The following is a 24,315-nucleotide window of genomic DNA, read 5'->3' as shown; positions in this document are numbered from 1 at the left end:
TTTAAATTGGGCGACTCCCATTGGCTGCCAGGTAGGGGGCGGGACCATGGCAAAGAAGTGCATGGCATAGCAGCCAGTGAGGACGCGGCATCGCAATTGATGAAAAGCTTAGCTAGCTCATAAGTTTTTCCTTGTGACTTTTAAAGTATAAAAATAATTGAGCACACATACTGTATACTGTAAAGTTTTAAATTCTGGCATAATATTTATATATAAATATTAAGCACAAGTCAATGACTTTACCTTATTATGTACGTGGAGCAAGATACACTAAGTATTCGTACTTTGTGTAGTTAAGAATTATACTAAAGTATAAGTAAGTCCTTAGTCTATATACTTTTTAGTATAAGCCAATTATACTTCACTGTACTATTAAGTTTATAAAATATAGTTTATAAAAAGTAAACTTCAATTATACCTAATTTTTAGTATAAAATAAGTATACTCATAGTATACTTGAATAAAATTCTTTTTGCTAAGGTAAATTCTGGCTATTTTACAACTGGTCTTAAATTTGATCAGGTCTTAAGACCCTTTAGTGTACTCACAAATGTCATATGTACGCACGCCGTCTATTTTTGTCATTTTTATTATTTTAAAAGCCATATCATGCTTCAGGTTTCTTAATAACGTCCATTATGCTACATGTACTTGCCCCTTGCCTGAAGTGAACGGAATTTATATTGACTTCCGCACAACCTTTCATAGTAAACAACCTTGCACCCACACAATGTCCATTCGAAACCCAACTAAAACAAAGCAAAGTGCTGCTAAACTTCATAAACTGGGGTTCTAAAAAGCTGAAAAACGTGAAATACGTTTGATTTAGGTAATGCCATCCATTGCGTCAATTGCGCTTCATACACTTATTCTGAAAGCGTCAAGTGTGGGTTTCCGGTTGCTTACGGGTAGCTGCATCCCGGCTTGATGCAGCTCGTGTTATCGGTCTACATATTCTGGATAATTAACACATTTCATAAAAGACGACGCGGGCTCGTTTTTGTCGCAGACGTGGCAGAAGATGGTGGCTAAGCAGAGAATCCGTATGGCGAACGAGAAACACAGCAAGAACATCACACAGAGAGGAAACGTAGCCAAGACGCTGGTGAGCCTCTTAAGTGTCAGCATGACACGATCAACCGGAATAGGTGATGTTGTGGTCGCTGTCATGTCACCGGGAAGGATAAAGATTATGTTAGCAAAGCATGCATGGTTAACAGGCACGTGGGCGTGTCACAAATAATCACATTTTGTCTTACCCAAATAAAATAAAATATTATTTACTCCTCGGCCCCACTAATCACCCTGACTTTTTCAGTCGGGGGTGATGGATCGATCCAAATACCGATTGTGTCGACACGAAGGATGGTTGCAGCAACTGATCGATATTTTTCAATTGATTTATTTACTCCTGTTTTTCTTGTGTTGTTATTGTTACATTGTTGATACTCAATTGATAAGTGATTGGACATAGGAGCATAATTTTCAACCAGGAAATTATGGTATTTTACGGTAATGGTTTAATTGTATTTGACCATGCATCATGTGAAAATGGAATACATCCCATAAATCAATTCACAGTTCCACATGGCCAAACAGAGCCTTTCTCGGCACCCTCCCATGTTAATATTACCCGGTCTTTTAAACTTTTATTTAAAAAAAAAATACTCTTAATACTTTAAAGTCATGTTTCAAATGTAAAAATAAGTAAACCACTATTAATATAAAAAAAACACACTCAGTCTTAACTTTTAAAGAATGAGGTGTAATGCAAAGGTAAGCCTCAAACGTCTTATTTCTTAAAATTCCTAATTAGGGTTGGGCGATACTGCAAAATTTGGTATGGATACAATACCAAGTCTAAACAGAATTATAAGAAAAACAACAACATAGGACAAATATGTCACTACTGAAGGAATGATAATGTAAGAAGATCCATGAACACATGGAATCGGAATCACAGTGTAGCCAGTCACGGAACACAATATGGTGTGTTCAAGGACTGCCAAACAAAGTGGGCTTAACAACAAAACATTATCGGTGAATCTTAAAAAACACAAACATGTACAAATTATGGGCCTTTTCCAACAGTGATACATGTATGCTGTACATTTTAATCTGTATTATCGTGTCCACATCGTAGTTTGATGAAGTAGCTGTAATAATGGAGCCACAAACAGGAACAAATATTGAGCAAAAATGGACAATAAAGTATTTTGATTGGTAAATTTAGCTTCTCGGCTGATATTTTTGCTTTGAACAGTGAGCTAAAATTTTAGGTAAGAGCTGTGAGTTAACGGCAGGCATAGCTGAGGACAGCTATGGGGGCTTATGTCAACCATGGCTGAAGCACTAGCAATGCTAGCATTAAATGATCATCAGTCAACATACATTTTACAATCTAATTCATTCATTCATTTTCTACCGCTATTTCCTCATGAGGGTCGCGGGGTGCTGGAGCCTATCCCAGCTGTCTTTGGGCGAGAGGCGGGGTACACCCTGGACTGGTGGCCAGCCAATCACAGGGCACATATAGACAAACAACCATTCACACTCACATTCACTCACATTCACAGTCGCCCAGCATGAAAACCCACGCATGCACGGGGAGAACATGCAAACTCCACACAGAGATGGCCGAGGGTGGAATTGAACCCTGGTCTCCTAGCTGTGAGGTCTGCACGCTAACCACTCAACCGCCGTGCCGCCCAGCAATCTAATTGTATTATGTAAAACATACAGGAACAACATGAAATTCCAAGCACAAAATGAATACTGACCCACAATCCACCAGTACCAGCCTGGACTTCCAATGTTATTGTTTTTCAAGGAGGTTGTGTAATAAGGTCATCAAATCTTACCTTCATGCATTCGCACGTGGTATCAGCATTTGGGACCAAATATGAGGTGAAAGATATACAGTCTATCTGCATGCGTGGGTTTTCTCCGGGTACTCCGGTTTCCTCCCACATTCCAAAAACATGCTAGGTTAATTGGTGACTCCAAATTGTCCATAGGTATGAATGTGAGTGTGAATGGTTGTTTGTCTATATGTGCCCTGTGATTGGCTGGTGACCAGTCCAGGGTGTACCCTGCCTCTCGCTCCAGCACCCCGCGACCCTCGTGAGGAAAAAGCGGTAGAAAATGAATGAATGAATTAATGTACATAATGTTGTGTTGTTGGGCTATATAGACAATATATCAACAGAAAGATGAGGCGTTCATTTTTCATAAGGAAAACAAGTTACTCTCTACCATCTTCCGTTCTTTAGTCATGAGCCTTTTCAGCACCTAAAAAAAGGAGAAAAAAATATTTTTGTATTGATACATTTTAAGCACAACTTTCACTTTGAAAGAAATGTAGCCATGTACGTATATTTAGCTATAAGGTCTAAACAAAGATAATGCAACATGATGCACGCCGTGCTTTTATAAAAATGAGCCTGATTTTAAAAAACCCAGATAAATACGTCTTAGTTCGCAAACGAGTTTGGTGTGATTAATTACAAGTTAACTATGGATAAAAAATTCCGTTAATCGAGATTAAATATTTTCATCAATTGCTTATGGTGCAATAGCACTACACATCTAGTATTCGAAATGATCCCAGCTTTTTAAAAAGTTGTTTGTGATTATTAGTGAAACTGCATGTGGTTTTATTTAAAGAAACACCCCAATCATACGTGAGGTTAAAGGAATGAAATGAAAAGCTTAGAGAGAGGTTTTACACTCACTAATGAGTGTGTTTTTTTTTGTGTGTTTGTTTCTCCTAGCGACCACAAGAGGAAAAGTATCCAGTGGGCCCCTGGCTGCTCGCCCTCTTTGTATTTGTTGTGTGTGGATCAGGTACGTAGCTTATACAGATTCTTGTTGTTCTTGTTAACCACAGTATGGGGTGGGGTGGAGGTGGGGCGGGGCGACTCAGCAGTAAGTAGTATAGTAAATCCCTACTGCTATAAAGGTGTACATCAACTCCTCTCGTGTGTATCCCACGTTTCATTTCTGTTGTATTGTGCCTTCAGAAGATAGAAAGCAAACTTCATGTTGTTCATTCATTCATTCATTTTCTACCGCTTTTCCTCACGAGGGTCGCGGGGGTGCTGGAGCCTATCCCAGCTGTCTTCGGGCGAGAGGCGGGGTACACCCTGGACTGGTCGCCAGCCAATCACAGGGCACATATAGACAAACAACCATTCACACTCACATTCATATCTATGGACAATTTGGAGTCGCCAATTAACCTAGCATGTTTTTGGAATGTGGGAGGAAACCGGAGTACCCGGAGAAAACCCATGCATGCACAGGGAGAACATGCAAACTCCACACAGAGATGGCCGAGGGTGGAATTGAACCCTGGTCTCCTAGCTGTGAGGTCTGCACGCTAACCACTAGACCGCCGTGCCGCCTCGCTTCATATTGTTTTTCTTTATTTTTATTCATCTGAGGGATGATTTATAGTTTGGAAACTGGGGTACCCACAATGCATGGAGGGGGTTGCACAAAGGGGGCGCATTCTAGGAAAATGCGCAAAGGATGCATCGCTGACATTGAGGCATCAAGGACCACGTGAAAATAAGAGAATAAAATGACAAATGTCACCTAGTCACTGTCACTTCCTGGTGGTGTAATGGTACAGCTGCTGCAGCAATATGTCATTTTACACATTTACAAATATGCTGAAATTTTAGGACTAAATCCTAGTTGTCCTTTCAGCCATATTTCAGATCATCCAGAGCATCCGTATGGGAATGTAATCCAGAAGCAACATCTGCACTCACTGAGCCTGGTCGTCCACCACCCTCTCTGAAAGAGCCCAGAGACTGCCAGCGGACCTCAGACACGGGCGACCCACCCCCCGTCCCCTCTCCCCACAGCACCGCCACACACACACAACACACATTGGCAGTAGCAACATGTTGCAGTCTGTGGTGCCGACAGCTTTTCTATGGACAGTTTAAAAGCACGCCGGCTGTGTCTTGATACTCACTTGGCTCTTATCTCTGGGAACGTGCGAGACTGTTTATGTACACGAGTGTGTGGCCAGAGATTCCTGCTGACAACGTGCCATTCTTGCTTCTTGGAATATTCATCAAGACTCTTTTTATTCAAATAAATATCGAACATTTAGCAAATGCCGCCTTGTTTGATGTTCTTCCCTCATATGCGCTGTATATAATTGACTTTTCATTAATGAAGGGGCGGGTGGCACGGCGGTCGAGTGGTTAGCACGCAGACCTCACAGCTAGGAGACCAGGGTTCAATTCCACCTTCGGCCATCTGTGTGGAGTTTGCATGTTCTCCCCGTGCATGCGTGGGTTTTCTTCGGGTACTCCGGTTTCCTCCCACACTCCAAAAACATGCTAGGTTAATTGGCCACTCCAAATTGTCCATAGGTATGAATGTGAGTGTGAATGGTTGTTTGTCTATATGTGCCCTGGGATTGGTGTACCCCGCCTCTCGCCCAAAGACAGCTGGGATAGGCTCCAGCAACCCCCGCAACCCTCGTGAGGAAAAGCGGTAGAAAATGAATGAATGAATGAATGAATAATGAAGGGGCCAGCTTGGGGGTAGGATCAGGTTTGGTTTTCGTTATTAATGTAATCTCGAATGTACCAACGAAAAAAAAAAAGATATGAAAACCAAAACAATTTTTCCCACAGATGACATAAATCCAATGATTATAGTTCGCATGCAGATAAATGAATGAAATGAATACCTCTACTGAAGATTCTTGTTGCCGAATACCGTAGGAAGCGCAGCACCATCTTCGCACTTTGTGTTCTTTTTTCTTAAACTAAATAATATATAATAAACTAAATAATACAATTACAAAAGAAATACATGGACAGCTTGTTTGGGTGCTCGATTCTGTGGAATGATACAGTACAAGGAAAAACTACTTTGTTACAACTTAGCAATATAGTACGATAACCAAGACAGTGTACAAAAGCCAGGGCAATGTTTTGGGAAAAATATTTGTCCAAAATAAATTAAAAATGCATTGACAAGTCAGCAATATGTGGGATTCTATGTTTGGGCACTCACTTTCATGGAATGATGCAGTATAGGGTAAACGCACAAGTCTGTCACTTGCAATTTTGTACGATAACTGAGACAGTGTACATAAACCAGAGCAACATTTTGGCGAAAACCAAATAAAATGTACAAGGACAGTGAATCATCAACGATAGGGTACTTTGTTTGGGCATTCGACTCTACGGAATGATGCAGTACTGGGCAAACGGACTAGTCTGTTACCTGCTAAAATATTGTATGATAACCGAGACAGTATACAAAAACCAACAGTATGGTACATTTTTTGATTTGAATAAAAAGTGCAAGGGCTGCAAGTCTCCGAAGTGTAGGGCACTTTGTTAGGCTACTCAAATCCCTGAAACCAACAGAAAAACTTTGGGCCATTTTTCATTCATTCATTCATCCACTACCGCTTTTTCCTCACAAGGGTCGCTGGAGCCTATCCCAGCTGTCTTCGGGCGAGAGGCGGGGTACACCCTGGACTGGTCGCCAGCCAATCACAGGGCAGCTATAGACAAACAACCATTCACACTCACATTCATACCTATGGACAATTTGGAGTCACCAATTAACCTGTTAGCATTAGCATGTTTTTGGAATGTGGGAGGAAACCGGAGTATCCGGAGAACATGCAATCTCCACACGGAGATGGCCGACGGTGGAATTGAACCCTGGTCTCCAAGGTGTGAGGTCTATGCGCTAACCACTCGACCGCCATGCCGCCCATTTTTCATTGAAAACCACATTTTTTAAGTACAGACAGCAAGCCAGCAATGCATACGATGCTTTGTTTGGGCACTCTATTCTTCAAAATTACAGTATATACAGTACAGGGCAAACTGACAGGCTTATTACGTGCAATTTTGTACAATAAGCGAGACAGTGTTCTAAAACTGGGAAAAATTATAGCAAAAGCCGAACACCAACAAGTAAGGTGTGGAAAGATACAGTACAGGGCATACAAACCACGGTGGTTTGTTATGCACAATACTGTACAATAATGAAGACGTGTCAGAGAAACAGGAAAATTTTGGCAAACATTTTCATCCAAAACTAAAAAAAAAAAAAGTTCCAACACAACAAGGTGCTGTGCTTTGTTTGAGCAACCAATTCCACAGAATGATAACAGTACAAGGACAAACAAACTACTTTCCATCCATTTTCTTTGCCGTTTGTCCTCATTAGGTCATGGAGTTACGCTTGAGACTATCCCAGCTCATGATTCAACCGTACGGACATTTTAGAGTTACCAATTAATCTAACATACAGTATGAAACAGTATGTTACAGACTTGTGTGTTACAACTCACTTCAAATCTGTAGCATCTGGGTGTTACTCTGAAGAGAATCTCACATTTCACGCTCAGCGTACATCGAGTTGAGCCACCCCCAGCCGCCCACCACACAGAAGCAAAAAGACCAGGCGGTTCTTCTTACCTTTAGCATTTTAATGAAAGTTGTGAAGTGCAGCTTTCAAGTGCAATTGTGGTATGTTGTTACAACTTCTCATCCAGTCTTGCAGAAACATGCACAGAACATGAGCATACAACTGATACACAGAATGTAAATGGGGGGGAAAAACATCTCCAGAAGCTTGTTTCTTCTAATGTTGAGAAATTCATATATTGTTCATCCAGAAAGAATTCACTGTCAAAAAAAACTCTAAATAATAAAAAAAAGTGCAATACCTCAGAAAGAAGAGAGAGAAAATGCTTTTACAGTAAGTTGATGTCGCAGTGGAGGTTCTAGCCAACCTTGTCAGTTTAAATAGCCCATCCTGAAAATACAGCATTAAAAATAGACAACAGTCTGGGCAAGGCGAGAATGTTGCTGCTCAGGCTGCGTGAGCAAGACACAGATCTGTTGTTTCTCTTCCCGCATTACTATCTTACACATTACTTACACTATACAAAAATGTACATCATCTTCTGCCCAATTTCTGAGTCGAGAAAATGCCGCCTCCTGCATCACCACGTTTCAACTCCAAGCAACAGCAATGATGAGCTTTGAAAAGAAATACTGAAAATATAGTAACATCCTCTTAGTAAGAAAACCCATTTGTCGTCTGTTCCACCAAAACCCAGTTGAAGTAACATCATCCATGCTGCTGTTATTTAGAATAGCTTGCCTGCACCCCCCCCACCCCCACCCCATTCCAGATGGGGACTTGGTCACGATATTTGCTCACATTCTTTGTCACTCTGGGAAGGCCTTTTTCTTTCAACCCTCTCCGCTTGTAACATTAGCTGCTAGGCGTGAGAGACACTTATTTACAGAAAACAAAACAAAAAAAAGAACAAAAAGTCTTCCCATCATTCTTCCTCCTACCTCTTCAGTAAAATTGACATCGCCTAAAATCCAGACACAGGCACTGTGATCTTTTAAGCATCTGTGTGGTTTTTGTTTTTTTTTTTTTGCGCTGTTTTGCTTCATGATAAGACATTCTAGCTGATATGTCCAAGTGTTGTTTTTTTTTGGCAAATGTTCAATGAATTCCACCTAACTCCCCTCCCTCAATAGCATCACTGGATTGTCGCCTTGTGCACATGTCCCGCTGGATGCATCCTTCTGAGGGATAAATATGTGCAAATTCTTGGATGAACAGCAAAAACTCCTGCTTGTATGCTTTTGCAGAAGCAGCGTTCAGTCAGTCTGTACGCACCAGGCTATGCAGAGGGGCCCGAGGTGTGCGAGCCGGGCTGAGCGATGGTGCATGCCGGGCCCGGGGTGGCGGCTGTTGGGGCGGCCGGCGGGGATGTGGTCTGAACCTGAGCCTGGAACTGTGCCATCTGCTCCGGGCTGGCCAGCGTCTTGAGCAGTGTGTTCTCCTGCTCCAGCTGGGAGTTGCGCTCAATCAGCTCCTTGATCTGCTCCTTCAGAACTTCCACCTCCTCGCGCACGGCGTACATCAGGTGGCTCTTCACCAGGTCCTGATGCAGACAAAGTATGGCCTACCGTCACAACTTCAGCTGGGTCTGACCCACATTTTAGACAGCGGAACTCATCATCACATTCCTCAAAACCTGTGTTTACCCTACATAGGTCATATAAGGACACATTCCATATGAAAACAAATGTATATACACAGCCCTTTAATTAAAGCAAATATCTTTTAGTTACCCTGTTTACACAATAGCATGTCATTGCTGTCTTTACGTTGTGGAAGGAAACACCAATCGCATTAATTCAATTAGGTGTCTTTACTTTGACTTTGTGGGTTATTTAAGGCTTTAGTATTCATTATGTAAGTCAAGACGCCACCCCAAAGTTGTAAACCCACAAAAACCTCACACTAATGGTAATTGTAAACTACATCTAAATTACTATGAAACAGCCTTTAAGATGTTCATTTTACACATTCAAGTTAAAGGCAAAATGAGAGGTTATTCTAAATAGTCCAACTCTGCGCAAAATTCCCGTAACAATATATTGTGCAGGGTAAAGTATACATAAAACCAGGAAAGAATAAATCACTTTAAACTTACATTCAAAAGAAACGAACTTGTATAAAATGGTCAAAAGCAAGAGCGTAACTGAACGAGAATATTCCAAACTGAGGGCCTACGTCATCGCCCTGCCCATAGTCAAAATTCAACCAATCAGAGCGCTGGGTATTTTTAGCCACCGTGTGTGTATTTTAGCTTGCCTAGCAACAGATCTGAGAGCAATGGAAATACAACTCTGCTGGCGTTTGGGGCAAGAATGTCTAATACAAACATGTACACTTTAATATTGCGTAATATCTAACTGTATGTACCTCTATGTTGCTTCGATTCACATGGACAAGCTTTGAGGAGTTCATAGCAAGGACAAATCCTTTTTACACGTACCTTTAGCTTCCTTTTTTTTAGTTGACGCTATCTTAGTGTAAGAAAGTAGTGAAAAACAACACCTACAAATAAGCTACATCTGTGTGAGTGTGCTGGAATATGAAAAAGACTGAAACTCACCATTGCCTGCTCAATCTTGTTGTCGATGGCCACAACACTGGCTCCCGACGAGCTGTAAAAAGAAAACAAAAGGACGTGAATATAACACACTCAGGTCCAACCACATATTATTAGCATGTCTGTCCCATGAAGGGCCATTTTCCCCTCCGCTGTTAGCATCCACGTCGGCGGCAGGTGACTGGACTGCCGCTAAAAGCTAACAATGTTCACCTGCTATCGAGCTTGACGTGCGAGCTGTCCGCGCTCAACAAGGACGACAAGAAGGAGATGGAGACATTTCGGAGCTGGCAGACGCCTAAATCCATCGCCACGGTGTAGCAAGGCGTATTCATATTGTTCACAAGCGGCGGACAAAAGAGGCCCGACGCGGCCGCCGCGCGACCAGCTCCCCGAGACACATCCGCAAAAAGTCCTCGGGTCTTAGGCCCACGACGCTGGTGTATCTACCGCAGCGACACACCAACAACTCAAGGTCAGCTCATCTCCGCTCAGCAGCAATGTCCGCAGCTCAGAATATGCCCGCATGATGTCTACTGTGACGTAGCAAGCGGCTATGGCTCCTGATTGGCCGAGACTGTGTTAATTTACATAATTTATTCAGAAACGCCCCCACCTGCCGCTCAGCTGATATGTTTTGCATAGAATATTCCAGCAGCACTAGAGGAGGTGGATGAAACCGGGAAGAACCGGATGACAAAGAAAGAAAAAATCAGAGGAGAGGCGTTTTCTTGTCCCAGTAATAATAATTGACGACACGAATGTGTACACCATAACATACTGTTAATGTAAAGAGTTAACAGCATGTTATGGTGTACACATTTACTATTTTTATGTATACACGGTATGCCAGTTTACTGGTTCCTGGGGATGGCCTACAATTAAGTCAAATGTCGTTTTAGAAGACAGCGAACATATTAAGGGAAAAATAATTAGCGCATTAGGACAACAAATTCAATCGTACAGTGCAAAGCTCTGAGGATGGTAGTTAGACACCTAATAATGGGCATTGGCTGCCCCCAAGTGGCCTTGCACGGTAGTGCATTATTATAGTGAGGAGATTAGGGAAGATTTAAATTAGGGGCTATATAAAATAAAAATAAAGTTGTAGCAAGTGGCTTAAGCCTACATTTGTCAACCAAAAAATATAGCACACTGCCACCAGCTTGCACCATTACACTAGTGGTTTAAAATAAATTGTACAAAATTGTCTATATGTCACACTTGGGAATTAATATGCATGCAAATTATCGTACATTTCTGTTCAGCCCAAATAAAACAACTCCCTTAATGGCGTGTACCATGTCCATAGAGCATATGTACTGTACAAAAGCAGTCTCAAGACAGGTGACCAACAATTTACATTCATGTTCAATTATACCCAACGCTCCAAGCCAAACTTTGTCAAATCACTATCATTCATTCATAGATACAAAATTGGTTGTCAGATTATTTATTATGAAGTGAATATGGTGAGTATGAAGCTACTACTTCCTCAGGAACTTTGTACAGTAGAGCCTTATTTTTCAGTTTACGTCCAAAACTTTATTTGGCTAATACATTCTGGTATGAGTAAGACACTTCGGATGATTAATGACACTGACTGAGGTTCTGACTGTAATTCTTAATGTTGGGTCACTAAAGCAGTGATTAACAACAGTAACAATGACAAACGTTCAAATGTCTGAAGGAAAAGCAAATACACCAAAGAGCAAATGGAAAAACGCCACCACAAGGAGAGACTCCTTTGTTCTGGAAACACAAGTAATTGACTTTTCTCTGACAATGTTCTCCACATCGTGTCCACAAAAGTCACATGCAGCCATTCCTTTATCTGTTAATACCCTCATGTTAATTCCACATGCAAGAAAACCCAGCTAGAAGTATTGTTATTATATATACACAGTACATGTGCACTACAGGAAAGGACATTTATTTCTGTCCAGAGTTGCATTCATTTCATGGCAGGCTCCTGGATTGCGACTTGACAGGATGCGGATCACTGTGCAAAGTTTCCTCACTGTCCTGACAGTTCCTAACCAGATTTAAGTACATTCAGCAATCGCATTAGATGTTTTCTCATCCTTGATGCGTGCCAATAACTTCAGCCTTCTGAAACAGATTAACATCCACGACCATCGGATTTGTGTGTGGATATGGCTGGTTGACAAATGATTAAAAGTTACTTCGCTGAATCGGTTGCTCAAACACAGTTTGAGTAATTACAGTAATTATAGTTATACAGTAACAACAATAAAACAGAACCCCGTAATTGTCAGGGATGATATGTTACCAGTACAGCTGACTGGTATGATCGACAGCACAGGTTTCATTTACAGGTGAGCAACTAATTTCTAATTAAGATTTGGCACTCAAGCCAACAAACCTATTGTTGCCGGGCGGTACTGCTGGTATGGTCAATTGAGGACAAAATACCGGTATGCCGTGCCATTGACAGATACTTAAATTTAGTTCCCGGTTGTTCATTTTGATGTACACTTCCCCCAAGCTCCGATTCCAAGAAAACACTGAAGATAAACAGCTTACAGCAGTCTCTAAGACACTGATCTCTTCCGCTCTGTTTTGTTTTTTTTCTCTTTTGAATGGTCGCGAGATGTAGTAAGCCAATTATAGTGTATAAACCTAAATAGACTGCGCAAGTTGAGCTCACGAGGACGAAAAAAAAAAACATATCACTGCCAGACAGTAGGTATTCTGCCTCTTAACCAGAAACAGAAGATTTGAACTGATAGAGCAAATAAGTGCACCAACACCAGGTCGCTGCTTGGATATTCTGTTAAAATAATGTTAAATAATAAAAACAAATCGTAATGTTTGTCAAATAGTTAAAATCCTAATTTTAATAATTTTCGTAGACGATTAATCTGAAGGTTGTTGTTTTAATTAATGGAAAAATAGGTTGGACCAAATGAATATCAAGCAGTTATTGGTTGGATCTGCAGCATATCAGAAAAGAGGCAAAAATACCCATCACTGTTTTCCAAAGTCAAAGCTAATCAGTGAATATCTTGTTTTGGCTAAAACACAAAGATAATAGGTCTCCTTTTATGGTTGACTCAAGAAATTAAAAACTATTTCACAATATTTACATATTTATTTAAAAAAATGATTAATCAATGACCAAAATAGTTGTCCATTAATTGGGTAATTGATTAACCATCAATAAGTCGTTGCAACTCTATTAAGAACTAATATTGACACAAATCCTTCAGTGTGGACAGTGTCAACTTGAGACATTGAGTTTTTACTGAGATAAAAGTGGAATTTATTCTAAATATGGCAATCTACAATTGCTTTGCAGTAGCCCAATGACCTATGGTGCAATGTACTGTATGTTAAGAAATGTTGTTATATACAATAAATGGAGCATTGTGGTGCTACAAGACATAGTATCTAATGATAAAATATGCTTTCCAGACACATGTGCATAGATGCTGATATTACAGAAGATGTATCCACCACAAATTTACTGTATTCAAACAGTGTTGCCTAAAAATAAGTTATAGCCTTCCCAAAATTGTTAGTAAATGTGTGTAGTATGCAAATCCAGCACAAACTGATCATGTTTGTTTCCATTGCAAGAGTCAGATGACCATCATGAAGGGGAGATATGACTAACTGAATTCCCTGTGTTTCATGTGAGACCAGATGGACTAACATGACGGCAGCACCAAAAAAAGCTAAATATAGCCAGCCTCACGGTGACAAGGAAACAAGGATGCTGCGATGTTGAATTATTCACAGCGTTAAAGATGTTCAGATACAGATATTGAACCTAGGTCCACTCGCACCAATTTACAGCAGCATGTATGTGACAGCATGCTTCCTTGTCCGTACAACCGTTCAAACCATGAATGAGTGAATAGAAAGTTCAGAGAGAGCCGCACACAATGCTGCCTAGAAGGCTTTTGTGTGCGGCTCTGGTGGCGATTGGTCCACGCAGCGCTACAGTGAACCAATTCCCTAGGGATTTGCCGTCTTTATTTTTACCTTTTGAGATGCTGCTCCAGCTCCCAGAACAAAAGCTTCATTGCCATCTCGTCATGGCCCTGCACGCGGACCCCGCGCACTCTCATGGGGTCTTCGGTCTGAAGGAACATTTAGAACCCCCGCCCCCAAAAAAGCAGAAAAGAGCGTCCCGACCCTCTTTGTTTACCGTTGCCTAAAAATCCTTCTAAAATTTGGTGGAAGGATCCAAGCAAGCTCCCTATAGATCTACTGGTGGTAACAACTGCATAGTGGCTAGAAAGTCCAAAACCAGGTTGATATGAATGCCTATATGTGTCCTCCCCATTTCCCTCCGTCATCTATTTGTGTTTGAATGGCTACGGGTGAATTACCAGACAGAAGCTGGGTGGCTAGTGACGTGTGATCATGTGACACGGCAGGTTACATAAACTATCAACAAAGATTAGCATGTGGCCCAATGATTTCCCTGCTCCTACACGGCAAGCCTCCTCCCCCGACCTGAGTGTACAGTAAAAACTTGCCATCATCAATTAAGAATTGGAGAATCTATGCAACAAAATAGACATATAGATTTATAGTTCCTTGTTGCTGTAGGAAAATGGTCAACCCCGCAGGGAGCGTATGCATCAGGGAATTATCTTGTCATTTCTCATTGAAAAGCTGCCTTAAGATGGTTCGAACCTTTCCCGGAGAGAAAACCAAACATGCACTCACAAATCCACAGAAGGCTTAGAGACAGGCGGCCAAGAAACAACAAGAATGGGAAGAGCACAATGTTGGGGATTTTTCTTATCCTAACAGACTTCATGTGTCAGGGTGAATCAGCATCACATGACTATGGCGGGGGCCAGACAGTAACTTTAACTTAGCAAGCTCTTCGAATACCTTCTCGCCTTTGTACTTCCAACTTGAATATTGATGCAAAAAATCCATATGCCCCAAGCGCAGGCTGTCAATTAAACTGTTTTTTCTGGTTGCTGCACTTTGGATTAGTATCCAGATGGAAAAGGAATCATGATAGAAAAAATACTCTTCTACGACTTACAGTTAAGGTGAGAGGGTTAGGTTAAGTTTTGAAGTTCTGCATCGGGCCTGAGCGCATAAGTATTTCTCTGGCAAAACACTAGGGGACTCCAGGGTTGGGCATTCATTGAATACTTTGAACGATTCTGGTTCCGATGACTGTCTAGTCTCAATTCTTATGCTTTTGAAAAGGCAGAGTAAATTTCTATTACAGGAGTACACTTTCACAAAAGGTGTTTGATCTTTTGAAAAGTAGTATGCCAGTCTATCTTAAGAGTGCTAAACTCATCACAATTGAACTTGACACACCTAGATAGGAAATATACAAATACAGGTACAAGTTTAAAATTAAAAAAATTAACTGTTAAAGTTTTCCCATAATGCGTTTCGTCCAGGCAAAGCTTTTCAAGCAGCATATAAAATGGATAGATGACCGAGGTGCTGCAAAGCTGCTTCTGTCCACCAGAGGAGCCCAGAGGGAGGCTAACATAATTGTAACGCCCTGGCAGGCACCAATAAAAAGCTTTGCTTGAATTAAATGCATTACTGCAAAATGTTAAAATAGTTTGTTTGTTTTAGTGTATTTCCTAGCCACCTTTTGGGTGTTAAATTGCTGTGTGATGATATTAGCATTCTTTGTAAGATGACACCCTGAATCATGGATTGGGTTGACAAGCTCGTTCAGAGTTCTGATTTCTTGTGATTGCTACCGTTTCCTAGCTGACTCACAATCGGCAATTAGTAGTAGTGAGGTGAATGACATGTCACAACATTAGAACCTGGTCATAAATTAGCCGCACAGCTGTAATCTTAAGTTTAACAAAAAGTTAGTGGCTTGTACAATGGGGTGGGTGCTGAGGCTCCACTGTAATCGTAAAAATACATCTTACATATACAGTGAAGAAAATAAGTATTTGAACACCCTGCTATTTTGCTATTTCTCCCACTTAGAAATCATGGAGGGGTCTGAAATTTTCATCGTAGGTGCATGTCCACTGTGAGAGAGATAAACTAAAAAGAAAAATCCAGAAATCACAATGCATGATTTTTTAACAATTTATTTGTGTGATACAGCTGCAAATAAGTATTTGAACACCTGTGTATCATCTAGAATTCTGACCCTGAAAGACCTGTTAGTCTGCCCATTAGAAGTCCACCTGCACTCCATGTATCATCCTGAATCAGATGCACCTGTTTGAGGTCGTTAGCTGCATAAAGACACCTGTCCACCCCATACAATCAGTAAGACTTTAACTTGTAACATGGCGAAGACCAAAGAGCTGTCCAAAGACACCAGAGACAAAATTGTACACCTCCACAAGGCTGGAAAGGGCTACGGAGCAATTACCAAGCAGCTTGGTGAAAAAAGGTCCACTGTTGGAGCTATCATTAGAAAATGGAAGAAGCTAAACATGACGGTCAATCTCAATCGGAGTGGAGCCCCATGCAAGATATCACCTCGTGGGGTCTCAATGATTCTAAGAAAGGTGAGGAATCAGCCCAGAACTACACGACAGGACTTGGTCAATGACCTGAAAAGAGCTGGGACCACCGTTTCCAAGGTTACTGTAGGTAATACACTAAGACGTCATGATGTGAAATCATGCATGGCACGAAAGGTTCCCCTGCTTAAACCAGCACATGTCAAGGCCCGTCTTAAGTTTGCATATGACCATTTGGATGATACAGAGGAGTCATGGGAGAAAGTTTTATGGTCAGATGAGACCAAAATAGAACTTTTTGGTCATAATTCCAATAAGCGTGTTTGGAGGAAGAAGAATGAAGAGTACAATCCGAAGAACACCATCCCTACTGTGAAGCATGGGGGTGGTAGCATCATGCTTTGGGGGTGTTTTTCTGCACATGGGACAGGACGAGTGCACTGCATTAAAGAGAGGATGACTGGGGCCGTGTATTGTGAGATTTTGGGGAACAACCTCCTTCCCTCTGTCAGAGCATTGAAGATGGGTCGTGGCTGGGTCTTCCAACACGACAACGACCCGAAGCACACAGCCAGGAAAACCAAGGAGTGGCTCCGTAAGAAGCATATCAAGGTTCTAGCATGGCCCAGCCAGTCTCCAGACCTGAACCCAATCGAAAATCTTTGGAGGGAGCTCAAACTCCGTGTTTCTCAGCGACAGCCCAGAAACCTGACTGATCTAGAGAAGATCTGTGTGGAGGAGTGGGCCAAGATCCCTCCTGCAGTGTGTGCAAACCTGGTGAAAAACTACAGGAAACGTTTGACCTCTGTAATAGCAAACAAAGGCTACTGTACCAAATATTAACATTCATTTTCTCAGGTGTTCAAATACTTATTAGCAGCTGTATCACACAAATAAATTGTTAAAAAATCATGCATTGTGATTTCTGGATTTTTCTTTTTAGTTTATCTCTCTCACACTGGACATGCACCTACGATGAAAATTTCAGACCCCTCCATGATTTCTAAGTGGGAGAAATAGCAAAATAGCAGGGTGTTCAAATACTTATTTTCTTCACTGTAAATAGTGTGTGGTTCATCTATTTTGATTTAAAAACATAATGGGTAAAGTTGTGTACTACTGACTATTTAGCTTAAGTAACAATGCAAATAAATAAAGATAAAGAGTGTTACTGGAACCGGAACAAATTTATTGCTAAGGGTCCATGAAGGTGGGCTGCATGCCCTCTGAATGAGTTGGATGCACAGACAAAATCACAGCCATTACAGTCTGGGTCTTTGAAAGAGGTCAAGTTATGCAGCATCATTTGGAGGGGGAAGAGGAACAAGCCTGCGTAGCGTACGCTGTCACCTCAACGCAGAGGCACGAACCAGGCAGTTAGACACTTTAAATTCTAAGTGACCCAACTGAAGTTTGAAGTGGGCCGGGCCTGAAGTTTTGTAGGGCTTAGAGGTTGGAAGTTCCACAACAGCCTTACGAACATGATCAGATTTGTGTCATGTCAGAAATTGTGATGCCAATGGTCATCTCCCACACGAGCTAGCTATACTAATGTTATGAAAGGTTAAATCATACACAAGTATATTGCTTTGTTGTTAGCATTTTTTTTTGCATTAGCATCTGTTTCTATGAAAATGCAATCTCCGAAAATTGGGAAAAAAAGAGGCCTGGCATGTCCCAGCAATGAAAAAAAGAGGCCTATTGAATTGTTGAATTGTAAAGGCTTTTGGCTGGAGTGTAGTTTTATAGTTTAGAGTGTGCACAGACTTTACCAGTAAGCCCTGGCAGTGGTTTTCCATAGTCCCGGCCTGAATATGGAGAATGACAGAGCAACTGAGTGAGCCAGTCATAGAGGTGGATCAGAATGATGAGTGGCCACTTTAGCCACTAAGAGAGATGGCTTCTATGGTAGCGTTTGGGCTGACGACAGCAAGGCATTAGTTTGCATTACGTACTAGGCGACGGGTGATAGAGAAGGAAGGGACTTTCAGCTAGAGAGAACTAGAGCTGAAAATGCCTTGAGCTATCACCGCATCATTCACATTATCTCAGTTTCAAACAAGCAACTCAACAATGACGACCATGAATTTAGGTAATTACAAATTAATTAAAAGTGGGGAAATTAAACTGCGGAGGCACAAGTTGAGAGATTAGTGCAGGTTGGCCACTTGTATTTGCTCGCAGCTATCTGTGTTGAGAATCCTGGCATCAAGACACTTGAACACGCACACGCACAAAATCCACATTACGTAATAGCGTGTGAGCACTACTTTTGAGTAATGTGGAGTGAAAACTGGCATTAGAGGGATTAGCAGCCAAAGAACACACAGCACTCCATGTGCCGACTGGACAGAATAATGTAAAAGTGCAGGAACCAGAAGATGATTTCTCAGCATCACATAGGTCAGCTCAACAGCATTTGATCTATTCAGGCCTAATTCTGTACAATGAGAGAGATGGTTTTTAATTTGTATGACAGACACAGCAGTAGGTACACACACATGTCATGTCCATGTAGTTTTGCAACCACAGCAAGAATATTAGCTTAGCAAGAAAATTACACAGTGGACCGCCCTTACTTAAATCCATTGTGTATAGGACATTTCATACTGTGTGCAAGCATTTGGTGAAGTATGTGATTGCTAATCAAGGTAACAATCCCCTTTGCTGCAGGGTGAGCAGAAACAATGCAATACTTAAGAATAAAGCAGGTAAACTTCTCCCTTTTGTCAGGTTTCAGGTTTGATTTGGCTGCATGTGTGCGCCTCGAAACCTGCAGCTAGCAGTGGATTAACTAAATAGGACTCGTCCGCCAGGGCCCAAATCTGTGACGGCAGCAGAGCTATCATAAGCACGGATTAGTAGCAAATAAGCAACAAGGCTTGGCAGTCAGGTCAATACAAAAATACATCACCACAAAGCCAGTCCTCACTATGTCCACTCACAGCAGCTTGCCCATTCATCTCAACTTTGCAAAAAAATTAAATTACAGCACTGCAAAGACACAACAAACCAAAAATCAGTCATATATTTAAACAGCATTTGAAAAAAATGCTGTTATACTTCAAATCACCTAATAAATATAAATATTTGAATTAACTAACAATAAGCAAACCCAAAGTCAAAAAGTCTATTGAGCAGACGGGAGGTTTTTTTTTGTGAAGTTAAGGTGTTCCCTTTGCTGTTTGCACTGGATGCTAGTGTGTAGTGCCATCTGGTGGTCAAAATAAAAACAGATTCATGATTCATTCAATACCAATGTGAAACGAAAGGAAGGAGGTAAATACATAAAATAAAAGGAATAATAAATAAAAAAATAATAAGGAAATTGTGGAGATGATAATGTTAGTCCAGTTCCTTGCTTTCTCCCACACTTTGACCTCATCCGATAAACGTGGCTACCAAAACAGCGTCTGCACAAACCAATAAAGATTTCATTTTAGTACATCATGACTTTTTAAGAATGCTAGTGCTGTTTGGACAGGTGGAGTCAAACATAGCAAAAAATCCACAACCACCACTGGATTGGATTCAACTTTTGTTAAATCCTGGTTAGTGCTTTGTTCACAGGCGAGCCTGAAAGTCCAAGGCAGGCAGAGGTCATCAAGACAATTTAGAGAAAAGCAGTATGTCACATAGATATACTGGGGATGCTTAAATCAGGGTTTTATGCTGCCGATTCTGATACAGATGATCCATGAGTAAGGTCAGCTGATACTGATCACTTGGATTAACTGTAGTTTTTTTCCATTCATTTATGAGGTACTGGCCAGGGTCACTGTTTTCACAATTTCAAGGGCCCCTGGTTTTGTTTGTCTCTTTCGGCTTTTTTCCTGATTATGGAGTCGCCACAGCGGATCTTTTATTAAAACTTTTGGATGGCTTGCCCTTTTTTTGCCAGATTTTTGTACTATTTCACAAAAACCTGAATTTCATTTGCTACATGTTTTGAAGTGGTCTTATACAAATGCATGACAAATTTTTACTTCAAGGTAACAGAATAAAATAATACAAATATTGTATTTATTATTTGATACACAATGATCTTTGAATAATAAACTCATGCTTAAATTATCAAATATCAGTCGATTATTATTAGCACAATTATCAACAAGCAAAATGTGTTATCGTGACACACCAAAGAAGAAGAAAGAGAGAGGTATTGGAGTTAATAGTATTTATCAGTAATTCAGTAAAAATGAGAGGAAATGTGAATGTTTACTGTTCAAGTCGATTTTGCTGAACACCCTAAATTTTCTTTTGTACTTCATATCATTTTATATGAATATATTTATATTTAATTTTAAATAAAAAGTTAGGGCGACCACTGTGCCCCTAGTCAAATAAAATTTTAAAAAGCCCTGTATGATTCTATGAAAACCATCCTGTGCCAGTTCTGAAACCATCCAAACCACCATGATCCTAGCACCAAGGCTGGTTTGGCAGATCAATGTCAGGACTGATATGTTCCAACAGCCCCGGCAGGGGGCAGCGGTGTATTGTTTACAAGTGCATGAGGCCCATGGGTGAAACAGTTTTGGTGGTTACTGCAAGTGTGCTTCTAGGAGGCTGACATTAAGGGTCGTGACGTGTGTTTTTGTAAAAACATGAGAAATACCTACTCAACCATAATATTTCCTTGGAGAGAGACAAGCAAATTCAAACCAGTCTGAGAGACCCACTTAAATGTAATAAAGAGAAGCAGCTTGCTAGACTACTGAAGACTTGAACTCCAACCAACCCTCTGCTGTTGATTTCCTTATTCAGCAAGGCAGTGCATTGTGAAGGGGATTAGCTCACACAAAGCTGAAAGACTAAGAAAAGCTACAGGGAAAGACGCTTTCCAGAATGTCTGCAACAGACACCATTAACCTGAGTCAACCCAGGCAAGTGGGAACCATTAACTTCTGAGACAGTTTTCAAAATCTGAAAGACTAAATTTTAAAACTTCATTTTGAATATAACACCAACACCTACAATTCTTCACCATGTATGAGCACAATGTTATTCCATGTCTGCAATGTCTGCAACAGACACCATTAACCTGAGTCAACCCAGGCAAGTGGGAACCATTAACTTCTGAGACAGTTTTCAAAATCTGAAAGACTAAATTTTAAAACTTCATTTTGAATATAACACCAACACCTACAATTCTTCACCATGTATGAGCACAATGTTATTCCAGGTGACACCTGAACCAAATAAAAAAAAAACAGAGGAAGATGTGGAATGAGAGTGGTGGTTACTAACACGTATCTGTTGTGTGTGTCATTTCTGATATGACCGGACAATGTTGTGGCCACAGGAATTCCCGGCATGATTCAGCACATTGCCAGCGTGTTTAGAACAGCCTGATGCTGCCAGCCCACAACAAACCAAATTTACACCAGTGTGATTTCATAGTGGTTGGAAGTAGTTTTGGGCAATGTTTTTTTATGTACCGATATAGATTCTTGCAATTATAAGAAAATGACTTGCAGTGGTATGAAAAAGTTTGGGCACCCCTGATTATTTTCAAGATTTTCCTTCCTTCCAAATTTCTGGGATCAGAAATGTCAGTGAAATATATATCATATAGCAGACGAACACACTGATGTACGAGAAGTGAAATGACGTTCATAGGATTTACAGAAAGTGTTTATTGAAACAAAAGTAGGCAGGTGCCTAAATTTGGACACCCTGATTGAATACCTTTTAGCACTAAAAATACCTTCAACTAGAATCTAGACCAGAGGTAGGGAACCTATGGCTCGGGAACCAGGTAGGGCTCTTTTGATGACTGTATCTGGCTCTCAAGCATTTCTTACCACAATAAAAATGTATTTTTGCTAACATTTTAAAGTAAACATCACAGAAATGACTGTTAAAAATAATATTCAAAATCAACAACTTTTTTATGCATTTTAATTCGTCCATCTATTTTCTACTGCAATACGGCCGACCATATCCATCTTTCCTGATATTTTCCAGGTCAAACACCAAAACTCAATTATTACTGGGTAATGCGGTAGTCTACCTCGGTCATTGAGATGTCAACATGCAAATATAAACTTTCCTCCTTTAGTCAAATAGTCACCTAGCTAAAGCTGCAGAACCAAGCCTTCTGGCAAAGATGGCCAAAAGAATGAAATATACTGAGTATGGTGCAAAATTATGCAGCAGCAGAAGTTGTATTAATGGCAACAAGTATTTGATTTATTGTTGGACACTGCGCTGCTCACGAAAGTGTGCTGGCCACACCCCATTGGCGTGCGGTAGTGTGCCTGGTCTACACAATTAGAGCCCATTATATCTAAAACTGTTGGTCTTACATAAAAATGCACACATTTTATTGCATTCAATGTTTAAAAAAATTTATATGGCTCTCACAGATACACATTTTAAAATATCTGGCCTTCATGGCTCTCTTAGCCAAAAAGGTTCCCGACCCCTGAACTAGACCCTCAATGGAAGCTAGAGGAATTTCTTTCTGCAAAAGGAGAATTTACAGTGATGTCATTTTTCTGTTGGGGTGCCCAAATTTAGGCACCTGCCTTAAATAATTACTGCACACTGTGTAAATCCTATAAACTTCATTTCACTTCTCATCTATCACTGTGTTTGTCTGCTATGTGATATATTTAACGGAAATGGCTGATCCCAACAACCAGTCATTTCTAAAAGGAAAATTCTTTTTTTCCTAAAATTGAAAATTATCAGGGGTACCCAAACCTTTTCATACCACTGTATACCTGTATAAATGATAAATGTAAGATTTTAAACAAATATTCAATCATACAAAAAACAGCATGGAGAAAAAACGAGGTTTGACTGTATTATCCATGTAAAAAACAAAATTACAAAAAAAAAAAGATAAAATCACATGTACCTGACCCCAGTAGAGTAAAAAACGGAAAGCTGCAACAGCTTGTACAGTTTAGTATACAAGACTGGATTGATAAAATGATTCCTTTTTAATGACAAAAAATAAAAAAAGAAGTATTTCGACAATTAATGTTTGTAAAATCAGCTACAAGAAACATTTGTAGCTCATGAATGATGAACATTTGTTCAATCTAATGGTCCAATCGCCACCGGCGGTCATGGTACAAATTGGTTGTATGCTAAAACTGTCCCAAGCATTAAAACTAACTGTCCAGCAGTCAACCCCAATAGGCAGCGCAAAAAAACATGTCTGATCCGTGTCAACCGTAATGAACTAGAAAGGTTAAATACAGTTGGTGCGAATCTTGACCTCATCTCACAACAAACACTTGACATGTAACCTTTCAAATGTGAACACAAGCTGATGACACAGCCCATTTGAAACGTTTGAACAACCACTATTACAGATCCTTCCTTGTTGATGCTGTCACACACTACAACAAACACTGCTCTCCAATGTCTATAAATTACCATTTTATGTTACTCATTCTTGTATAGTCGTCGCTCCACTGTTAAATATCAGGTTCATTGAAAATTATATTTAATCATATTTAAGTATTTTTTGATTCATGTGTAATTGCTAGGTACAATTCTTTGTTCACATTTAATATCTACATATATAATATGCATTTTGCCATGTACAGTTGCCATTTACATCTGCACAAGAGGAGTACCTGTTGATCTCGACACCCTCCAAGTAGCTAATACGCAATTGTCACCATAGTCTAAAACCGAAACTAGCATGTGGCACGTTTACTTATGAGTTTCGCCAGCGACAAAAGGAGTATGACCAAGTATTTGTGAACCTACTGCAGTTTTTTTACACAGTTCCTCAGTTTGTCTATGATATTTTGTATTACCGAACAGAGCTGCTGCAGCAATTTTGCTGTATGTCTTGACGACAATGGCAATAAATGCTTTTAGCATTCACAAAAATATGTTGGACCAGGACTT

The 24,315-nt window shown here is 40.5% G+C and overlaps 2 protein-coding genes across 4 annotated transcripts in view; one reads left to right on the top strand and one right to left on the bottom strand.

The window, feature by feature from the left end:
• The first annotated feature begins 918 nt into the window (after positions 1–918).
• serp2 (stress-associated endoplasmic reticulum protein family member 2) lies at positions 919–5,132 on the top strand. Its single transcript, XM_058082291.2, has 3 exons — positions 919–1,105; positions 3,774–3,846; positions 4,714–5,132. The coding sequence occupies exons 1-3, from the start codon at positions 1,022–1,024 to the stop codon at positions 4,752–4,754; spliced, it is 198 nt and encodes a 65-aa protein (XP_057938274.1). The 5' UTR covers positions 919–1,021; the 3' UTR covers positions 4,755–5,132.
• A 2,330-nt stretch (positions 5,133–7,462) lies between these two features.
• Positions 7,463–24,315, bottom strand: part of LOC131136014 (TSC22 domain family protein 1-like) — a 29,092-nt gene continuing 12,239 nt past the window's right edge. Inside the window, exons 1-3 of one of the 3 annotated variants that reach the window (XM_058082473.2) lie at positions 13,994–14,339; positions 9,986–10,037; positions 7,463–8,965 (exon numbers count right to left, since the gene is read on the bottom strand). In XM_058082473.2, coding sequence (XP_057938456.1) covers positions 8,702–8,965; positions 9,986–10,037; positions 13,994–14,103 — 426 coding nt within the window. In that variant the 5' untranslated portion in view covers positions 14,104–14,339 and the 3' untranslated portion in view covers positions 7,463–8,701. Of the gene's footprint in view, positions 8,966–9,985; positions 10,038–10,195; positions 10,800–13,993; positions 14,340–24,315 lie in introns of those variants that run through there. The other 2 variants (XM_058082472.2, XM_058082471.2) reach the window with 2 other exon arrangements.

This window comes from Doryrhamphus excisus, linkage group LG12 (genome assembly GCF_037039965.1).
Source record: "Doryrhamphus excisus strain RoL-2023G ecotype Guam linkage group LG12, RoL_Dexc_Guam_v1.1, whole genome shotgun sequence".
Classification (NCBI taxonomy): Eukaryota; Metazoa; Chordata; class Actinopteri; order Syngnathiformes; family Syngnathidae; genus Doryrhamphus; species Doryrhamphus excisus.
The sequence above is the reverse complement of the archived record's forward strand: the minus strand, read 5'-3'. Positions and strand labels throughout refer to the sequence as shown.

Bases quoted from the DNA above. Each gene is read 5' to 3' on its own strand.
- serp2 (XM_058082291.2), top strand. From the start codon at position 1,022: ATGGTGGCTAAGCAGAGAATCCGTATGGCGAACGAGAAACACAGCAAG. The intron at 1,106-3,773 runs GTGAGCCTCTTA...TGTTTCTCCTAG, and splicing joins GAAACGTAGCCAAGACGCTG to CGACCACAAGAGGAAAAGTA. The intron at 3,847-4,713 runs GTACGTAGCTTA...TTGTCCTTTCAG, and splicing joins ATTTGTTGTGTGTGGATCAG to CCATATTTCAGATCATCCAG.